Raw genomic sequence first — 22517 nt, forward strand, 5'->3', positions numbered from 1 at the left:
ATTAACCGTGGAAAAGTGGTTTGCTTAAAGGAGAAATAAATACCGAGGACGCCCCAAAAAAAGCGCCTCAATATTTGAACAAGCAAAAGCTATAATTGAAATGGCTGCCACGCGGGCTCACAATACGAGGTCTGGCTATTAAATAACGAGACGTGCGTTGGGTATCTGAATATCTTGTCTATGCACATCCCAAAAACACGTTTCCGTCACTATTATAGTATATGTGCGCTTTATTGAGAGCCGAAAGAGCACTGAAGATGGCCAGCGCCCAAGTCGCCCTGTGACTGTTTCAACTCCGGAAACAGTGACCAAAATCAACCAAATTGTGCGTGCAGATCGTCGAATGAGCATCCGGAGAATTACCGAGGCTGTAAACGCCGATAAAGAAACGATTAGAAAAATTTTACACATGACAAAAGTCTGTGAAAAGTTGATGCCAAAAAATCTGACACCTGATCAAAAGCTCTGGCGTCAACGGGACTGCTCAGATTTCCTTTAAAGGGTAGAAAAAAGATCTGCTTTGAAAGGTACCCGATTTGAGTCGATGGAAGCGATAAAGCAAATAATGTTTTATAATAAAACCCTTTTTCCTAAGCAGTCTCGTTATTTAATAGCCAGACCTCGTAGACTAAAAATAATAAGGAATTGATGATTCTCAGCAATGTTTAGATCTGTCAATCGTAATAAACTCGCATTGTTTCGTCGATATGTGACAATAGATGAAACATGGCTTTATCCAATTCCGATCGTCAGTCGGCCGAGTAGTCTCTACGTAATGAACAGACTCCAAACCGTGAAAAGATGGAAAAGTCAGTTTTCTAGGTTATAGCATCAGTATTTTTTGATGTTAATGGTATAATATTCATCGATTATGTTAAAAAGGTAAAAACAATAAACAGCGACTTTTACGTATTGTTATTGGAGCGTGTAGAGAACAAAATCGCAAAAATAACGCCTCGATTGAATAAGAAAATGCTAATTTATCAAAACACCGCATGAATTGGGCTCGAATTGCATTTATTTATAGCTGGACAGAAATTTTGTGCCGAAACTAAGCCTATTTTGATGCTAAAGAGAAATCGTACTAATAGTATCGAACAGAAGGACTATAAAAGCTAAGTATAATCAATGCACGTTAGTTAGATATTGCGGGATATTCTTAAACCTTCCATGGTGGCTCTCTTTAGGAAAAGTCTTTTTGCATACCTCCTTTACATTGCGGTTCCCATCTGGCAGTGTATAATAAATAGTTACCCATAAACCAATAAGAAATGAATGTTGTTTTGTGTTATCTTGAAATGCATAAAACTCATCAAAAAGTTTAATCTTCTCGATATTGAAACAAAGAAAAATCTAATTCAAGCATAGACTATAGACGATGTAAAATAAAAATAAAGGATTCTAATATCATCTAAAGTCAGTTTAGTCTTTGGACCAACAACATGCTTTTTGTGCTTTACATACTCTTTTCTTTGACTACTTCTTAACTTGTTTAACGCTTTTACAGAATCTTCTCCTAGTTTTCGTTTCGTTTTGAATATGGTTTCCATTTTGTATGTAAAATCAACCAAAGCATCCTCTTGCGTTTGAAGAAACTTGAGTTGTACTGAGATTTTTCACAGTTTGGCACTCAACCCAGTTTTGTGCTGGACTTTTCACGTTTCAGTAGAAGTCGTGGAGCTGCCATTGAGAGCGCTGAGTATTCACATCCCAGTGGTGGTCGTTTTTAGGGTCTCTACCTAACCAAGTAGGAAAACATTCAGAATAATTTTTAACAAAATTGATATATGCGCATGCAGTAATTTTCTAACACAAGATTCGAGAACCGCAGCCCTTACTGTAGAGCTTTGGCCCTCCAGAGCTTAGTTTTCACCAAGTGAAAGTACATGGTTCCCACAGATAATGGTTGTCACAAAATCAGCTGAATTGTTAATTTCTCGCAGCTAACTTTTGGAAATTAATCTGAAAAAACAACAGTAGAAGGTGATTTGAATAAATTAAAAATTGTACAAAGTATACTGGAATCATTTATTAACAATAACTTAATTATGAAATATTTTGGGCTTATCTAGTGGGTGCTGAAGCTTCTTTTCTTGCAGCGTCTTGTAAAAGTTGAGTATCTACTTCGTCTCCAGGTAACTGAACATATCTGACAACGGAACCTCTTATAAAACAATTTTTTACGGAGAGCTGAAATCATAAGTTTCACATGATTATTTTAATATTAATTTCTTTAACTTCTTAGACTCCTTTATATTTTTTTTCTTGATAAATCGGGGTCTCTTCTCATTGAAAATTAACCTTTATAAATATTGAGGTTTCAATCTATTTTGTTCACTAAACCTATTCAAAAAAAAAGGATAAAAGATACTATAATCAATTAAAGAATCAAACAGAAACTAAACATTCCCTTACCATATATACAAGGACTTTCCTAACAACTATTGAATTATTATTACGAAAAAGGACATGATACATTATCCAAATATTTCACTAAACTAAAATCAAGTATTTACTTTCCAATAATTGTGAAGCTATCTACATAGGGCAGACATTTCAATATTTGGAAAATAGATTGAAAAGTCATCAATATGATAAAAACAATAAAACTGCATTAATGAACCATGGAATGTCAAAAAACAAAAACAAACAAAAGACAAAAAAAATATTTTTAGAAATGATTCACTTATATAGAAACAAGAAAACTGTCAAATATTAAAAAGGACTAAACAATTTTTAATTACTACTTATTTTTGATGAAATATGACAACTAAGGATAAAAAAAGATTTATAGGGGTTGAAACAAATATTTATTTTGATATTCATGCTGTAATATTAAAGTTATATTTGGGTAAAGACCAAAATAGATTAAAATATTAAATTTTCTTCATAAAATCTAGACGATTCATCAAGAAAAATATTCTATTATACAATACGTCATTTGGAATTTTGTAATAAAAAATGCATATCAAAAAAAATTGTAATTATGTCATTTTACTTAGCACTAACTACCTAATAGCCATACATTAAATTTGGGAGATATTCTTTCTTTTTTTTTATTATTTTTTAAAAGAAATATCCTCACTAAAGTGTCTGCCATTGATGCGCTTATCTTAAAATAAATATAGAATGGTTTAGAATGTTTAGATAATTAGTAACTTGGCTAAAATATTAGCAGATTTTGAACAGTGAAAGAAACTGCTGGCCTTTTCCAACAATGAATAAGATATGCAATAACAAGAACATAAAAAATAAACAAATAGTACTTTTAACATTGGAGTTATGAAGTTAGAAATCATCAATTACATTTTTCATACAAAAGCGGAATCTGTTTAGAATTGAAAAGAAAAATAAAGTTATTTTTTTTTATGTGAAGATGTGGATAACAAATCTTACCATATGAGGATACTTTTCCGTATCAGTTACATTTATATCAGTTAATTTTATATTTAAATACTGATCCACAGAATGCAACGTCCCACAAATACTAAAACAGAAAAACATTTAAATTTCAACCAAACATTATTCATAATTTAGTTACCTCAAATCATTTTTAAGTTCAACAACTACATCTTTACCAATTAGAGACTTGAAGAACGAATAAAACAACTGAAAAATAATAATTCGATTATCACGTTTGTTTATTTACCTTTATTTTAAAATATTACCATTTTGTTGAATAAATATACTACACACTAATAAGGTTATGTATGGTCTGTTTCTTAAATAAAAAAAATTCAAGCGTTATAGAGGCTAGATCTATGGATTGTAGCTACTCTACCCTCCGGATTTTTTGGAATTGTGCTATTAACTAAAGTGGTACACATCCATTAAGAAGAGAAAACTAAAGAAATATTATTTAATAAGTGACTTGATACAAAATTAAGCCACTTACAAAAATCAATCTATATATATAGCTACATTGATAGTTTCCTTTAAACCTCTATGTCTTTTATTCTCTATGGCGTATACTTCAAAAAGTATTAGGGTATAGAGACATGGGAATTATAGAGGCGTTGGAATAGACAGAGCGTAATAGAAATAGCCAATCATTACTTTCCCCCAACACTATTCCCATTCATAGAATAAAAGCAGTATTTCCATCCATGATATAGGAAAAAACTAATCAAACATGTTTAATGTCTTTTACGGTTGGTCTATTCTGAAACTTCTATTCCCTCCATGTGATGGCACCTTTATATACACAAAATATTTCCTGTGATCACTGAAAAGCTGGAAACATTGTTGGGTGATGTATGAAATTAAACGTTCTGTGGTAGTTCTATGTTGTCCGCCATGTTTACTAAAGGTGAATTATTATTGTCAGATAAATAAATTATATATTGTTATATAGTGCCAGAAAATGGAAGAAACGAAAGTTATATATCATATAGATGATGAAGAAACCCCATATTTAGTGAAAATACCGATTTCCCCGGATAAAGTTACATTAGTGGATTTTAAAAATGTTCTCAACAGGCCTAACTACAAATTTTTCTTTAAATCGATGGATGATGATTTTGGGTAATAAGTTTTTTTATTTATTAGAATATTTTTTATGTAATGTTTGGAAAAAGTTATATCATGTTTTAAATGGGCGTAAAATATAAATCATTACCATATTTATATTAACACCCTTACAAGTATATGTAAACAAATTAATTTGTTAATATATACTATTTATAAGAAGTTTAGTGTTCGAATTGATACTTTTGAAGTGGTTTTAGAATGTAAATGTATTTATACAATACCCGCAGATTTCGAAATTTGTATTAAAATAGTATAGAAATATGACAAATTCCACACAATCAATTCATTGTGCTTCTTTCAAGTTAGTAGTTTTTGAACAGTGACGTGATTTAGATTTTACTATAGTGATTTTTTTTCTGATTCACAACTTTCTCAATGAACAACATGATTTTAAAGTACATACCAGTGCTGTAGTTTCTTTTGGTACCTGTTTTAAAGGACTATTACTCTTATAAAATTTCATTAGCAATTGGATTGATGGACTGCTTCGAACATTTTGATGTTTCTACAAATTATAGTACAATTTCATTAAATCAAAAGCTCCATGTGGAAAAGTCAAATGGAATAAAAGCAATTATTTGTGTTATTGTACATATCAAGTAATAAAGAATCCTGATATGTGAAATTCATATTATAAATTTACAGACACAACCTCCGATTTTTCAGTGGAGAGTATGCCAATAATAATGTAACTTCAAATTTGACTCATTTTGCCATGTGAAACATCAGAGCCCTGTTCTTTGCTTACATTTCACGAGAACCTCACCCTAAAAGTTTAATACCACATGTATTGAATTTTATTCAAATTACAATGATGTGATTAGACAATATTGATTGATGCCACTTAATTCATGTTTTTTTAATGCTTTCAGCTTATTAGATGATACTAAACTATTTATTTATCAAAATTAGATCTCACAGAATCAAAATTATTCAACTACTCTCACCACCTAAATGAAAAACTGGATGTGATAGACATACTGATTTTCATCCCTTGCTCAAAGTATGAGCTAGCTGCTGTAAAATGGCACTAGGGTAAGAGAGTCGTCACTTAAGTGTAATGGACCGCCGAACCGAGCGGAAGAGTAATCATATGGGGGTTACTACACTCCCCACAAAAATCTGTGGCTTACAAACACCGGATAGGGTGCTCTGTGTTCCAAATCTAGATTCTCCCATTTTAACCTTGTGAGCAAGGCAGTGCTGAAAGTGCACCTAGGGTTAGATTGAATTTGGGAGAGTAAACAGTTTAAAAATAGTTTTGATTCTGAGAGATGCAATTTTTTTATAGATAAATGTATGAGGAAAAATAAGGGGAAGAATTAATGAGCTTCGAGTCTATCATATATTTCTTTTATTGAATTCGGTGCACCTTAATGCCTTAAGCTGGTAATATTATAAATTAATATATGGTAATAATTATTCTGTAACAACATCTGACAGGTTAATTCTGTGAGAGATGTACTTTTTTCGATAAATAAATGTCTGAGTTAGATTCAGGGAAAAAATCAATAATAATGTATTTTATTTTTTCATTCTATAAAGTGCGATCATAAATATTTAGATTTTTATATTATTATATATTTAGAAATTTGTAAGTATTAAGTCTCATCAATCGATATTTTTTTATGAATATTATTTTCATTGTAAAATAAGATTTATACATTCTTAATTAAATTTTTAGGGTATTGTAGTAACAAAATTTGACCATGGCCTTGTTTCAACATTTGAATTATTTCTGTGGCCACCAATATCAGCACCATATTCCTTTGTACAACTTGAATCATCAATTTTTCTCCCTATAAGAAATATTGTTAACCATTGTTCATTTTTTTAGAGTCGTTAAAGAAGAAATTGTAGAAGATTCTGCAATTCTACCATGTTTTAATGGAAGAGTAGTTAGTTGGGTGAGTTTCAAAATCTATAGTCGTCATTATTCTATTTCTGTCAAATATTAGGTGTATTTTATAGCTTCATCTATTTCAACTAGTATGCCTCATACCCTTATATTTTGAGACAAGTAGTGGCAAATTTGAGCCTATTCTAGTTTGTCAATCTGTTATGTCCGTTTAAGTAAAATCGCATTTGCAGTGCCTGTCGTGAAACATAACTTTCTAGTTGAAAAAAGTGTCCATGATCTAGTAACTTTCAAGACTGTTTACAAGTGGTATCAGTGATTTCAAAAGTGTAGAAGTGTCAGATCAAGATGTCCTATGACCTCAAATATGTATATTGCCATGACTTTGTGAAAAATCTCAGAAGATTTAATATAAAACTGATGACTTAAATCAACCTATAAATGCCTGCTATGAAATATTATCAAGAGCTCAAGGATATTGTTTTCGGGGGCATAGTACAATCAAGTTTAATTCCAAGGGAATTAACTGTTTATAAGTCATTGAGAAGGCAATGACCACAGATGGAAGGCTTTAAGAAATGCTTACAAAAGGATTCGGTATTGGTATCATTGGATTGCCAGTTAAGGAAAGAGATTAATGCAAGTTCTGTGTTACTTTTTATTTAATTTTCAACCAAATTGAATTATAAATTCAGCCAACTGATTCAGCATTTTCCTTATAATACAAGGCATTATACAAGGTAACCAAAGTACAAGGAAAATGTACAAAATTTTTATCTTGTTAAAAGGGGGTGATATTGTACATTTTTTTCCAAAGTAATTTCGATTCCTTTCACCTTGCTTCTTTATATTTGAAATTCCTATATATATATAATATGATGAAAATTAACTTTTTTCCTGTTTAGTTGGTATCAGCTGATGGTTCCAATCATTCTGATGGAGGTTCTCAATGTACAGACAGTGTAACACATCAATCAGAAACAAGATTACCGCCGCCACCAGTAAGTGAATCTGTTTGTACTGACACGGAGAGTATTATAAGTTCAAGACAGGGTAGAAGACACCACAAATACTCTTCACGTATTAACGGACATCTTCCAAGGTAAAGATCTCAACGCATTACGTTTTACATTAAGTTTTGGGGCATTGAAACTTGAAATTATTTATTCTATTTTCAAACCTGGGGGTTTTAAAGTTGATGGTAAATATTGTATCTAATTATTCCTCACATATCGACATCAAACATAGCAACAAAAAGGCACTGTGCATCTTGGAAATGACCTTAAGAGAGCCCTTTGGTACATCTATATGTGATTAGGACTGGACTGGCCTAGTAATAAATAGATTCGTTGCTGGGGGTGATTATAATGTAAATCATATGCATTGGGGCTCCAGATTGAGAAATAGCGATGGAAAACAAAAATCTTTCAACTAGCCAGGTGATACATAAACGATATTCCTGGTATAGTTGATTTATATATAACAAGGGGTACCAAAAGGCGACTTACAAATTGTATCATCACAGGAACTGTCGACATATCATTCTTCAATACAGTAGTCTCAATTATCAGATCTAAACCAGCTGGATAAGTGAAAAGGTTTGGGCAAAACAATATTGAAACTTTACTATGGCCGGCGAATAGTCCTGATATAAATCCCGTTGAAAAATTATGGGGGCGGTTGGTAAAAAAAAATTGAAGGAATTTTCGTCCCAGAAATTAATTAGAGCTATGGTTAGCTATATGAAGGTAAGGTGTGGAGAAAAGTATATGGGTTACCTTATTTTTGACATCCTTTACATTGTCAATAAAATATCTAAGTATTTATATTGGAATGGAATTTTAAAGAATTTTTTAAAAATTTAATATCTCTTGAAAGTTGTTCATTAATACCTTTTTAGGGTATATGAAACTGCTTCGATAGTAAGTTCAGATTTAGAAACTACCAGTTTTCAATCGGAAACGACAGGAAGACATACCGCTTTATCAGAATGTTCGAGCGTTAGTAGATTGCAAGTTGCTGGTCGCAAACGACCCCAAAGACGACGTAAACAAAGACTACAGGTTTGTTGAGTTTCAGTAAACATCGTATTTGACACTTCGATATTCTAATCCATATATGTTTCAGGCAATGTCTCGGACAAGTTCTTATTCAAGCATCACAGATTCTACAATGTCTTTAAATATAATTACCGTTACTCTAAACATGGACACAGTCAACTTCTTGGGTATTTCAATTGTTGGTCAAAGTAATAAAGGTGGAGATGGAGGCATATATGTCGGATCCATAATGAAAGGGTATGTATTCATACTGAGACCTAATAAAGTAGAAGCATTTGGAAGGAAAATAAAGCACCAGGAGAAGCACACAATTAGAAACGGAATATCTTGAGGAAACTATTATAAGCAAACTTGACATAAATATTACATTCTTTTGTTGTTATGGAGAGGACAGAGATATCTAGAACCCTAAGAAGAAATGTTTGTAAACGACAAGTCTATGGAATATTCAGTATGAAAGATGACCAAACGAGTAAAGAGCCCAATCAACCAAAATCCTCTAATCAACAACCGAGATATTGGATGGGCTATAAATCGATACAATTAAGACAAAATTAATGGCTGTGACGGAAGAGCCCAGGGCTAGAAATGCGGGTCAAAATATTGCAATTGTAGAATATAACATTGAAGTTGTAGATGACCTCGTATATTTTGGAACCTCGATAAATCCGAATAAACGTTAATAAAGAGTTAAAAAGGCTTATAATGCTTACCAATTGATATTTTTGGACTGTCAAATTCTCGAGAAGTACAAAGATCAAACTCTGTAAGACTTTAATTTTACCATTTTTATTCTATAGCTTAGAAACCTGAACCCTAATAAAAACGGATGCTATTGACATAAAATTTAAGGGGCTATCCAAAAAAATAACTTCTGAAGATGTAGGTGTAACTTGTACAGAAGATCAGGTAACAGACATAATACTGTTCAAGATGTGACAACAGTATGTCCACAAAAAAGAACTTAAAGGTCATAATAACAGATAGTCCAGGTAGAGGGAGAACAAGGATGACTTGGTCTCTAAAGATGCAACAAACTGGATGTTCATTGCAAGGGACCGGAAAGGATGGTGTTCGAGATTAGAGAAAGTCGAAGCCTTTCTTCAGGCTGTAATGCTGGTGATATTGATGTTTTTAGGGTTCAGAATATCAACAATAAGTATAGAAGTGAAATGTAAAATATTAATTTGTGTAGGAATTGATATCATCTACAATATTAAAAATCTGCTTGTGTAATGTTATTTTCATTTGCGCACAGAAACTATACCAAATTTTAAGAGCACTGATAATATTTGATTTTGTATTTTCCAGGGGAGCAGTAGCTTTAGACGGCAGGATAGAACCTGGTGACATGATATTACAGGTGAATGATGTAAATTTTGAAAATATGTCAAACGATGAAGCTGTTAAAGTATTAAGAGAAGTTGTACAAAAACCCGGGTAAGTTTCTTAAATCAAAACATTTATTATACATCACTTGAATTGGTAACGATCATGTAAAATTATCATCAGTATTTTTTTTTATAACTGCTACCACTGGCACTAGGACCCTCAAAGAGCCTTGACATCTTCCACCACATTTCTCCAGTCATCACGATACAAAACTCCACCCCCTCACACCTAATTCCCATCCTGCCATTGTTTGCATGGTCGTCGGCCCTCGGGCTTCTTTCTTTTGACTTCAATCACTAGGCTGGGGTCTTCATAGAGCCAGTAGAGCTCGGTGTTCAGTCTCTGAAGAGGATTTTTTAAAAATTATTATAGCCCTTTCACCGTTAGCCCTATTTGCAGAATGGATTAGACATATAAAGAACATATTAAGGAGTAATACGTGCTTCGTACGGATTTATAAAAGACTTAACATTAACTGGGATACTGAACACACTATTTACACTAACACTCACAATTACACTGTCTCTGAAGAAGATAACTTGGTTATCGAAACGCGCGTCAGACAGTGTAACTGTGAGTGGTAGTATAAACAGTGTGTTCAGTATAAATTTTACGGTTTCAAAAATTTAAACTTCATTACCTGGGTGTACATCTTCGTATAATTAGGTGATGATGTTAGTTCTTCTTCTAACATCAAATTTGAAGGTTAAAATAAAAATTGCTCGATTATTTCCTCTAAAGATGATGTTTATGGAACATATATTATTTCAATTAGTTCCACATTTTTTTTTCTAGAACAATCTTTTAATTAAAGAAAATTTCGATTCTTTAGAAATTAATTTTAGAGACATTATATTAATTTATTTTCTTTTAACTCTATCTTCATTATATTTCAAAAGATGATTTTCAATAATTTTATTTCATAATATTTGAAAATATAGTGTTTTTTTTATTTTAGACCTATTAAACTAGTAGTTGCCAAATGTTGGGATCCCAATCCTAAAGGTTACTTCACAATACCACGAACAGAACCCGTCAGACCTATTGATCCGGGTAAGTAACAATAAGTAAAATACAATGATCATTCAAATTCTAATGAACTGTTTGAATTTCTGTAAAATATACCAATTATATTTGCGTGGTTGTATGTCCTTCAGAACTTTTGGTGACTTGTTTGTCAGGATTCGTAGAATTATTTAGGTTTCCAAATAATTTTTATTAAAGAATTCAATATTTACAAGTCCGGTGCTGCTTTTTGTTTAAATCTAGAAGTGTCTAGAATGTTTGATCTGGTCTTTAAATGAATTTTTCCAATATAATTCCAGTTTACTAGTACGAACATTTTAATTTTAAATGATTTACTCCTATAAATTGATTTATTTTCGTAGGTGCTTGGGTGGCACATACAGCTGCAGTTCGAGGGGATCCGGTGGCGAGACCACCGAGTAGTTCAACTGTATCAAGCTCATCAATAGCCAGCACGATACCCGCCAATGAACGTGAGTGTCTTCTAGGTCCTGGTATGTATGCACTCAACCATGAGGCTTTTTTGACACACTTTTTTTTTCAATTTATTTATTTTATTATTGCTGCATTTTCCATTTCCAATTTGGTCATTATTTACAATATTATACACCACAATCTTGGAGAACGACAAGAAATTAACTTCTTAACCTCAAAGAATCGCCTGGAGGAAAGACTTTTATTTTTTTGTTAATAAATCATCTTGATTTCAGGTCTCTTAAAACTATTCACGTTTCGACTTATTTCAGTCTTTATCAAAATATGATTTGGTATACAAGGTCTAATAAATAAGATGTCAAAGAAATAACTTACTCTACCAATTAAATCCAAATTTGACTATGAAGGATGAATGATCAACCTAACTATCATTTCGGTTTCCGAAAAAAAAATTCGTTGTGGAGCAGCTCACAAAATTATGTGATCACTGACTATTATAAATTCTGATCAAAATAATTGAGTATGCAAAGAAAGAAAATTTTTAAATAAAAAAAATTATTTAGAGGGTATCAAATAATATCAAAAATGATGAAGAAAAGATAAAATACAGGTCAAAACTGTTTAAAATTATTAAAATAATTTTTGTTCCTAATTAAATCCAAAATTTCTCTTGTAAATCTGAGTAGCATTCCAAATTTCAAAAGAATCAATTTGTTGTGGAGCAAGTCCGAAAATTTCATTATATTTAGAATCTACATTTGAATTTTGCTACGAAAGGTTAATGATTAACTAACCATCCATTCAGATTCTGAAAAGAACAATTCATGGTGGAGAACCTAAATAGTATAAATTCTGACCATAATTACGAAGTATGCTAAGAGATGAAATTTTCAAATTCAAAAAAATCACCTAGAGTGTACCAAATAACCCTAAAAATGGTAAAGAAAGGGGTAAAATACAGGTGACAATTATTTAAAGTTATCAAAATAAGTAATAATAGAAATAAATAATATTTCTAACTCCTAAATACAAAAACTCCAGTTGAATTTAATTAGTAAAGGCTTCTGAAAGAAACTTTTCACTGTGAAGCAACACAAAAAAATTATCTTATTACTAATTCTGACTAAAACAATGAAGCATACGAAGAAATATACTTTTTAAATGCAAAACATTGCTTAGAGGGCATCTAATAACCACAAAAATGGTAAAATACCGTTTCAAAACTACTTACAAGTATCAAATTCTATTTTCTAAATAAGCTAAAAATCTGTGCAACATCACTTGTATTTTGTCAATTGAATTGAAAAACTTTGGTTGAATTCAACTACTAAAGGTGAATGATTAACTCTACCATTGATTCAGCTTCCGAAGAAACGTTTCACTGTAGAACAAGTCACATTATTATGATACATAAAAAAATAATCCCAAAAATGTAAAGAAAAACTAAACTACCAGTCAAAATTGGCAAGAACTACAAAGACGAACTGATTGCTCCCTATTAATTAAACTTCTGAAAGAAAAATATTTAGACTTTATTGAAGATTATAAAAAAAGTAAAGTGTTCTGGGATTTGCTCAATACAAATTATAAAAAAAAATGTTTAATGTGGCCTTGCAGAAAAAAAGAGATTGAACAAGAAAATTAAAAACCTGAGAAACGCATTCGACTGGGAACACAATCGTATCACCAATAAACAAAGCGTTCTGGATCTAATGAAATTAGTAAAAAATGGTTTACCTTGTTTGCAGTTTTCTGATTTTTATTTTCTTTATAGTTTGTCTTGTGTTTTGGCTGCTTTTGTTATTATTTTCCACTCTCTTGGGTTCGGGCATTTTACTCACCAGCTTTCTATGGGCATTTTACTCACCAGTTTTCTATATTTAGTGCTCTTATATCATTTCAATTAGTTTTCTTCTCATTATGTGCCCGGACCAGTTGAACCTTTGTGCTTTTATGTATCTCACTATATTCTCCTTCCCCAGTTCTCTCTATTTCTTCGTTTTTCTTTGCCCTTCTTTCTCCTTTCTGTGTTATGTTTGGTCCTGTTATAGTTCTCATTATCTTTCTTTTAAGTTCTTCTTCTCTTTGGTTCATTACTGTTGTTTCCATCGTATATGTGATTACTGGTCTTATTAGGGTTAGTTAATTATTATTAGTAGTTCCTGTTCTCTTTTGAATATAAAGTGTAATTAGTTGTAGTAAAATTTCAAAGTTCTCATTTGATATTCTGATAAAGTTTCTCAATAAGGTACCATTATCTGCTCTCAAATTTGTTAGTAAACTAGTCAGTAGGTTGTCCTGGAATAATGTTCTTTTCCATCAATGTTTCTTCCACTGTTGTCTATGTGCAAGTCTTGGTACTAAATAAGCTACTGCTAAAGTTGCTTGATCAGCCATAATCTATGGTATCTATCCCCTTTATCGAACTAATAAGTAAACCAAAAGCATTCCAATAATAGCACAATGTTTTAAAAACTATCTAGACACGAAGTAAAATAGATTGAAGCATGCTACATCGGCCGCATGATGTTGGATTTTGTAGCATGTAACATCCTCAATTTGTGGTATATTGCAATGCCCCATAGTGTTGCCCCAGTGTAAAAGAGCCCTTAGAATCTAGAAGATTTAAACTTTAAAAAATAGTTTTCCCGGCTTAACATTACTTTGAACTTGATTTCATTAAAATATCTGAAAATAACCAGACATTTATATTATAATGTTACAGATATGGAGGAACCATTGTCTGTAAATTCCCCAATGTCTCAAGTGGTTCAAGCGATGCAAAGAGCGGACAGCGGATTAGAAATTCGGGACAGAATGTGGCTCAAAATAACAATTCCTAATGCTTTTATTGGTACCGACATGATAGATTGGTTACTGACACATATTGAAGGTTTTCAAGAAAGAAGAGACGCAAGAAAATACGCTTCGCATTTATTGAAAGCTGGATTCATCAGACATACAGTCAATAAAATTACGTTCTCCGAACAGGTAAGTGTCACGTCAACTTCGATAAAACCTGGAAAAACACTTGACCTACGGGATGATATAAGATACCAAATATCAGCACATACCAATCTGATTTTAAGTTTTACGTACATGCTCTGTTCCGATGAAATTTTATTTGTTATTTTCATAAATAGATCATTTAAAAAATGACTTGTTATATGAATAAAATGGGAGGGAAGTTCTTTTATCTCCCTTGAATGAAGTAAACTTCGTCCTCGGGAAGACATGTGGCTTTTTCCTCCCTTGTTTTACAAATAGCCATTGTTGTCTATCAGTGTTGTTAATGTACTCGTTTCTTGTTACAGTGCTATTACATATTTGGCGATCTTTGTTCTGCAATGACCAACCTCAAAATACAGGGTGATACAGATAGCGTAGGACCTTTACCGAACGTTCCTAATTACATGCCATATAGCGGTACATACAATCCATTGGAATATATGCCGATGCCATTTTACAGCGAAAATACAGTGTACGGTTACAACAAGGAGGAATCCGTTTTAAGTGGAAGCGGTAAGTTATTATTTGAATAATTTCTGTTGATTTGCGTTGGAATAGATGAAATTATTTATCGATTAATTTTTTTTAATAGATTCTAGTGAAGATGTGGCCTTTCGTCATATTTTTTCTTATTTTCCAATAGTTTTTCGTATTCGAACCGTTTATTAATTAGATTTTATTTGTTGAACTTCGGAAACTTAGAAAATATACTAAACAACCAACCAATAATTATTCAACCACTGTATATATGGATACTGACACGGGAAAATGGGTTAGCTTTTAATTTTAATAGGAAGATACTCCGCATGGGAGTTTTTTATTTTTTTCTCGGTCAATTAGAAAGTAATTTATACCTCATCATTAATTTCTTGTACAGAAATATGTTATTGACGAATTTTGTTGGAAATTTGATGCTATGCAAAAAAGGTATCTTATATTTTTTCTGTAAATCTCACCATTTGAATGATATTGAAGGCACAGCTCGGTTGAGGGTGATGATGATGTCCTGCCGATCAGAACTTAAGGTGAAAGGTTAAGTTCTATAGGTTTTTATGTTCACAATTTTTTTTATTATATATTCACAATAATAATCAATTCCAAACCATTTGGACATCCTCAGAACCGGTTGCTGAATTTTACACACCTAGGTTCAATTACAATAAACATGCTGGGATGGGTGGACGTGAGTGGTGGATTTTTGCCTAATTTCGTCATCCCCCTTTTTTCAAATTTTGCCAAAGTGACAGGTGGCGGCTGTCGATAATAAAATATGAATAACAATATAGTTATTTTTCAAGGATTTTTTTGGCTTGAAAGTACGTTTCTATTATTCCTTCATAATACAAATTTTCATCGAACTTCCACTCTTTCATATTAAATTCTGATTACCTAACTTAACCTAACCTAATCATTCGTGTCCAATTGCCACGGAATTTCTGAGGTTATTCTTACAATCAAATTATCAATAAATTTTTTGTATAATTCATTCTGAATAAATGAAAATAATATATTGGAATTAAAAATGGCATATATGTCAGATTTAATCTGTAGGTGGTATTTATCCGGTGATGATATTCATCCGTGGAAAGTATTCATCAATGGACTGTATTCGTCCGTGAATTAAAGCCCATTATTGTAACATTGTCGATTGAAATTAGAGACTTGGATAAAGCTTGATTCGACTCATTTCTTTATCTCGTGTCTTTATGGTAGAAATTAGAGTCATGAATTTTTTAGTGAATGGTGCCAATAGACATTTTGCGTATTGAAATAGATCTGTGAATTTCTCCAAATTGATTATTATGTACATTTATTTATTATTACCTTCTATACCCCTCCTCTATCGCTACATGCGAATCTTCAATCGTTCAAAACAGTGCAGGAAATTTTTTTCTGTTCGTTCTTTTAGATCACAGCTTCAAAAGACAAAAATCTTGTTCCTTTTAATGCAGATTTGACCTTAGAAAAGAATTAGAAGTCGCATGGTGCAAGATCTGCCGAATAAGGTGGGTGGTCTAACATTGGGATTAATTAAGTTGGAACTTAACTGGAACCGTTGGTGATATTCATACTGAACACACTGTCTACACTAACACAATTACACTATCTGATACGCGATCAGACAGTGTAATTGTGGATGGTAGTGTGAACATTGTGTTCAGTATAACATTGAAATGTTGTACTTGACTAGAAACCACTTAATGGAGAGTGTGGAATGAGGCACCAGTTTTCGCATGTTAAAATTAGTCGTACACATTCTTCGACAATTTATATAGATTCAACAATCACATGAATACTTAGGCGACGATCAAATCAAACAATATTTTCTACTTTTTTTATATTCTCATCCGTTTTTGACGTGGAAGGTTCACACGAACTTGAATCATATTCAACATCTTCCCAGCCATTTTGAAAACGCTTAAACCACTCAAAAACACGTCGAAACGACAAAAATTCATTGTCATATACTTGTTTGATTAAATTACAAGTTTCGGTCGCAGCTTTCCCAAGTTTCATGTGAAATTTCACTATATGTATTTTTTCGCCGGCAAAACATAAAAGCAGTTTCTATACAAATCAGGGCTACGGCTACACACGTTTGTCTATAGACAGCCTTAGTCTCGTTACTTAATAGCCACGCCTCGTACATAGAGATGGAAGTATATGCGCGAAGGAAGATTATTGTTATAATGTGAATAAAATATATAAAAAAATAAAATTTTTCAAATCTATTTAGGTTATAGTTGAAATTATTTATGAAAAGCTCAAACGATAGTGAGTGTAAGGACTTTTTTATTCGAAATATTGTAAAGAATATAAAAAAAATAATTGTGTGCAAAAAATGCATTTTTTCTGGTTTATTTAATTTTTCGTTGTTTAAACAATAACGTCAAAAGATATCAACACCTGCCGGACTTTTAAAAAAAAATTCCTACTAAAACAATTGTGCGAAGTAATGCGCCACTATGCTCTGGTCTATAAGTGATTCAAGTGATTTTTTTTTGGTGAATTGTAAAATAGTTGTAGTAGTAGAAAGTACTTGACATCTAGTATAGGTATGTACTTGATTCGTTTAACAAAATATCAGAATATAAAACCTTCTTTTTCAGATGTTCGCTTGATAGAATCTGAATCTTCGTGAGGGTTGAAATAGAGCAGTTAAAAAATCCGTTCGTGCTAAATTAGCTATTAAATAAAGATAGAAATTTACGTAAGTTATGGTTGGTGCTGTGATATTCTTTCGATTTCAGTACTGTACAAGTCGAAAATATGAATATTCGATGTTTGACTGATATTTTTAAGAAAACTTTAGGGTTAAATACTCTCACCGATACCATCTATATGTACAGAAGATTTTTAGTTAAAACTTTTAAAACAAACCGATAGTTTATCATTTATCTAATATCCAAAATGTGATACGGTATTTTTTTTATTGGCCATCCCTTTAATACGATCGTCGCCGTCGTCTATACTTAATAAAATATCGTTATGTTTGTGTTATTCGATTCAATTAACAATTTTTTTTAATATTTTGTTTGAGTTATTCTTTGTTAATAAAATATTTGTATTTCGTTTATTTCTCTTTTATTTATTTATGTACCATCCTGTATTTTTATTTTTTAGCTCAAGAAAATATGTATATAGGTCTTTTCAATGATCCTGACTGATAAATATTGATGGGTGTAGATTTTAAATTAACTGCGGTACTCGAACGGTTTTTTTGAAACAGTTGACTTGTCCACAAACGTTTCCAACGAATTTTCAGAATTAAAAACATGTTTATTGGCATTGAACATGTTTTTTCAATTCAGGGAAGGTATAGTAATCACTGGGAGTCAAGTCTGGGCTATAAGGAGAGTGCTAGACAGTATTCCATCCGAATCTGTTGACGAGATCAGTCGGACAGTGAGCAGACGCGCGTTGGCTTGATAGAGTCGTACTCCATTTGTGAGCATGCCTTTCAAGGTTTTCTCAACGTTTAACATTAGCGATCCGCATCAATTGTTGTACAGGTAGACAGGAATTCGCACCACAACAGCCCTTTTCCCAAAAGACACTCGCCATCACTTTGCAGTAAATAGTTTTTGATGTTTTCTCTGACGAGATTGTTCTTTTGTATTGGATCAATGGTAACGGAGACCAAAAATTTCTCAGGTCCCATCTAGCACATATCATATTATAAGCGATCAAAATGTTATGAATTCGGGATCATTTAGCTGAAATCGATGGCCGGCTATGACGTTATTAGTCATGCGCGTCTCTACGTCCGTCGTCTCTGCGCCATTTGCGTACATGTTGCACACTCATACACTTTTTTCTATACACCTCACACACTTGAGAAAGGATGACCACCGCCACCACCATGTTTTTGCACACCTGGCGATAGAATCAAATGGAAGTTTCATCTTTCACACCTACTAAGACAAGAATGAACGTTGTAGACAGCTCGCCCGGGGTCCAAATCTTACCTAAAAGCGTTCCAATCGTTCGCAGTTCCTTGGGAACCGATGTGGACATCATCATCATTTATCTCATCTGCACGTCTTCTTCTACGGTGTGCATCTCCAATACTAAATCTTTTTTGCCCAACGCCCATCCAATTTGGATCAGTTCCATTTTATTTTTTCTCTGTGTAATTCGAATTTTAATCGCTTAATATTTTGTGAACGTGAGAGATATGCTTTCGTTTCTTATGTTAACCCAATTCTACGTTTTATCTCATAGGTTTGTTTGTCTTTTCCGATGCAGATTTCGTGTCCTAAATATTTATAAGAGCTGATTTGCTTTATGAAGGTAATACATTCTGTAGTTTTAGATTAGCTGAATCGAGCTTCTTGATTCTTGTTACTGTTATTTCGCTGTGCATTCGTCCTAGTTATTATTTGGTAATGATAATAATTTTGTTCTTAAAAAAATAAAACATAGCAAGCTGATATGATATTATTGGATAGACAACTAGGTTTAATGATGCTGCTAAACATTAAACTTCTAATTACTAGGTCAATAATTCTTCTAACTGTATAAACAAAAGTTATAAAAGATTTCATTGTACTACGACACGAAAGGCTTTATTCTGCAACACGACAATGCGAGTGCACTGTGTAAAACAAACCTTAGAAAAAATTTAATAAATTGCCTCGACCACCGAACTCTCCCGATATCGCACCCTCGGATTTCCTTTTATCCCGAACGAAGGTCTCGATTTAATTGAAGAAAATGTCATTACTTTCCGGTCTCCCTTATTTAATTTCTTTATTTTGATTATAAAAACTAAACTAACATATAATTTATTTTTTTTATACTTAGTTTGTTTCTCAAATTTGAAAAAACAAATCGCAAAGTGTTGACCGATATTTCTGGGTAATTGCTAGAGTACCAATACTACATTATTTAGTGATAATCATCATTAAACGTTCCATAAATCCTATTACCACAAAAAATCGAGATAAGTTAGCTTCAAATATCTTAAAATATAATCGTATCGCCGTTACGCGGACATTATTTAGGTAGAAATTGAGAAAAACAATCACTTTATATGTTCTACGCAACTGGAGTTGAATAAAACACCCTATAACTCAATAAGTAAACATCTAAGTGATTTACATTTTAATACACCCTATATAAACACGAAAATTATGAAATAAATAAGGCACATTTCAATATAAGAATATATACTACGGGTCAAAAGTTTTTATCCACCCTATAATAACAATTTTGATATCTACAGGGTGGTACAAAAAGTAGAGTGAGTAGATTGCGTGAAAATTCACAAAAAATGGCCTCTCGTTTCCGAGTTATAAGAATTTAAAGTTGCAAAATCAAAACTTATATTTGAGTATATTTTCTAGGTCACCTGGTTTTTTGGCTCTAGAAAATCGAAAAATGGATGGATTTTAATGATCTTGGTCTCAAAATGTTCCATTTTACCCCGGATTTATAAAAAAATTAGTAGAAATAGCTGGAATGAAAATTTCTCATAGTTTTACTGTTTTAAATCGTAAAAAAAGCGGTTTTGCAAAATAATCCTTTACAAAAAATTATGGTAATTATACACTTTCGCGGTCACCTGGTTTTTTAGTTAGGTTAGGTTAGGTTGGTTCTAGAAAATCGAAAAATGGATGGATTTTAATGATCTTGGTCTCAAAATGTTCCATTTTACGGCGGATTTATAAAAAAAATACGAAAATTAAAAAAAATAAATATTTTTTACAGTTTCATGACATTAAGTTTTTTTTCAAAATATTCATTTTTTATGTAAACTGCGAAAAAAAATTATGAACTTGATTCCACGACGTCAGAAACAGTTACGAAGGATTATATGTAGAAAGTCATTTTTTTGCATTTAAAGTCATGTAACTGTAAAAAATATTTATTTTTTTTTAATTTTCGTATTTTTTTATAAATCCGCCGTAAAATGGAACATTTTGAGACCAAGATCATTAAAATCCATCCATTTTTCGATTTTCTAGAGCCAAAAAACCAGGTGACCGCGAAAGTGTATAATTACCATAATTTTTTGTAAAGGATTATTTTGCAAAACCGCTTTTTTTACGATTTAAAACAGTAAAGCTATGAGAAATTTTCATTCCAGCTATTTCTACTAATTTTTTTATAAATCCGCCGTTAAATGGAACATTTTGAGACCAAGATCATTAAAATCCATCCATTTTTCGATTTTCTAGAGCCAAAAAACCAGGTGACCGCGAAAGTGTATAATTACCATTTTCTAAATAATACATTCGAATATTAGGAGTTTTTAAGGGATGATTAAGTATGTTCTCGTAGTGTGTTTGACGGAATAAATAATTCTACACTACTATCTAAAGGCCAGGGGCGGCTAATGCCCAATGGTTGCCAATATGTACAATCTGAGGATGAATTTTTCAATCGATTTTTTTAACAAAAAGGTATCTTGGTTTAACTCGATAAAATTTATGGTTTGGGAGATTTGTTGATATTTAGATCGCCAAGAAAATCGTACGCCATAAAGAAACATTCTGAAAAAAATTATCATAACTTGTAATTTTTTATCGAAAATACTCACAGGAGGTATTAAAACACAATTAAACGTTTTTAATTAAACTGCATACTGTCGAACACGACGTTTACTGGTGAAGCTGGTTTCACACGAGACTATTTTACTAATTCACATAGAATCCCAAAGAAACAACATCGATTTTGTGTTAATGTGTAGGCAGGAATAATCAAAAATAATTTAGTAAGGCCATATTTTTTTGATAATGACCTGAATGGTCAGCGATACTTAGAATTATTTATTATCCATAATACCTCCTGAAAGTTTTTTCGATGAATAATCACAATTTATGATTATTTTCTTCAGAATGCCTCTTTATGGCGTACGATTTCCTTGGCATGTAAAAAAAATCTACATATCTCGTAAACCATAAATTTGATCGAGTTAAACAAAGAGTACTATTTTTTTTTTAAATCGATTGAAAAATTCATCTTTAGATTGTACATGTTGTCCCTGTAAAAGTTGCGGTTTATTTACCATTGGGCATTAGCCGCCCCTGGCCTTTAGATAGTAGTGTAGTATATAAGTTTTAATTTCGCAACTTCGAAGACTTATAACTCAGAAATGAGAAATTTATTTCATGTCACAGCATTATTTTCACGTCATCTACTCACTCCCGAATTTTTTGCTCTTTCTCATTGCCCATAATCTTTGTCTTCAAATCGTGTTGTGGGTTTTGATGATTTGCCCAAAACGCATTGACTTGTACGCTCCGTTCAGTCCACAACGCGTTGACTTACTGACAACCGCACTCGCCTGTTTTATCATAAATTTTCCCACTATACTTTAGAATTTAATGATTTTTACTGGAAAAGGTGGGAAATTTTAGTATAAAATAGGTTTCAGTCAACCTTCAATCTCTGAAGATGATAACTTGATTATTGAAACGCGCGTCAGGCAGTGTAATCGTGAGTGGTGGTATAAACAGTGTGTTGGAATGAATATCGACAACGGCTCCAAAAATTCCAACTACAAAAATGGAAATTTCATAGGGAAATAATCGAATAAAGTTTCATCAAGACAAGCTTTGGTTTCAATAGTAGTTTTTTTGTCAAAAATCAATGCTCATTAACACCCGAAGCTCCTTTTCAAACAATCAAAATCACATTTATACATTTGTCTTTTAAGGCACAGAAAATCATATGGATTTAATAATAGTAACGCCATCTAT

General features: G+C 32.1%; 2 protein-coding genes across 8 annotated transcripts in view; one reads left to right on the forward strand and one right to left on the reverse strand.

Moving 5' to 3' along the window:
* Positions 1-2014: 2014 nt before the first annotated feature.
* On the reverse strand, positions 2015-3818 carry LOC130445655 (U6 snRNA-associated Sm-like protein LSm2). Its single transcript, XM_056781408.1, has 4 exons — positions 3669-3818; positions 3542-3609; positions 3397-3487; positions 2015-2190 (listed from the first exon to the last, which is right to left on the reverse strand). Exons 1-4 carry the CDS (start codon positions 3669-3671, stop codon positions 2065-2067), a joined length of 288 nt encoding a protein of 95 aa, XP_056637386.1. The 5' UTR covers positions 3672-3818; the 3' UTR covers positions 2015-2064.
* A 251-nt stretch (positions 3819-4069) lies between these two features.
* LOC130445656 (segment polarity protein dishevelled homolog DVL-3) overlaps positions 4070-22517 on the forward strand; it is a 29916-nt gene continuing 11468 nt past the window's right edge. For 2 of the 7 annotated variants that reach the window (XM_056781413.1, XM_056781412.1), the window contains exons 1-10: positions 4070-4524; positions 6368-6437; positions 7294-7490; positions 8289-8451; positions 8516-8685; positions 9760-9888; positions 10799-10893; positions 11229-11339; positions 14027-14292; positions 14616-14823. In XM_056781413.1, coding sequence (XP_056637391.1) covers positions 4364-4524; positions 6368-6437; positions 7294-7490; positions 8289-8451; positions 8516-8685; positions 9760-9888; positions 10799-10893; positions 11229-11339; positions 14027-14292; positions 14616-14823 — 1570 coding nt within the window. In that variant the 5' untranslated portion in view covers positions 4070-4363. Of the gene's footprint in view, positions 4525-6367; positions 6438-7293; positions 7491-8288; positions 8452-8515; positions 8686-9759; positions 9889-10798; positions 10894-11228; positions 11361-14026; positions 14293-14615; positions 14824-17420; positions 17886-22517 lie in introns of those variants that run through there. The other 5 variants (XM_056781414.1, XM_056781410.1, XM_056781416.1 and 2 more) reach the window with 4 other exon arrangements.

The sequence above is a fragment of the Diorhabda sublineata genome, chromosome 6, assembly GCF_026230105.1.
Source record: "Diorhabda sublineata isolate icDioSubl1.1 chromosome 6, icDioSubl1.1, whole genome shotgun sequence".
Classification (NCBI taxonomy): Eukaryota; Metazoa; Arthropoda; class Insecta; order Coleoptera; family Chrysomelidae; genus Diorhabda; species Diorhabda sublineata.

Bases quoted from the DNA above. Each gene is read 5' to 3' on its own strand.
- LOC130445655 (XM_056781408.1), bottom strand. The intron at 3,488-3,541 runs GTAACTAAATTA...TTTCTGTTTTAG, and splicing joins GAACTTAAAAATGATTTGAG to TATTTGTGGGACGTTGCATT. The intron at 2,191-3,396 runs GTAAGATTTGTT...TTATGATTTCAG, and splicing joins CGGAAAAGTATCCTCATATG to CTCTCCGTAAAAAATTGTTT.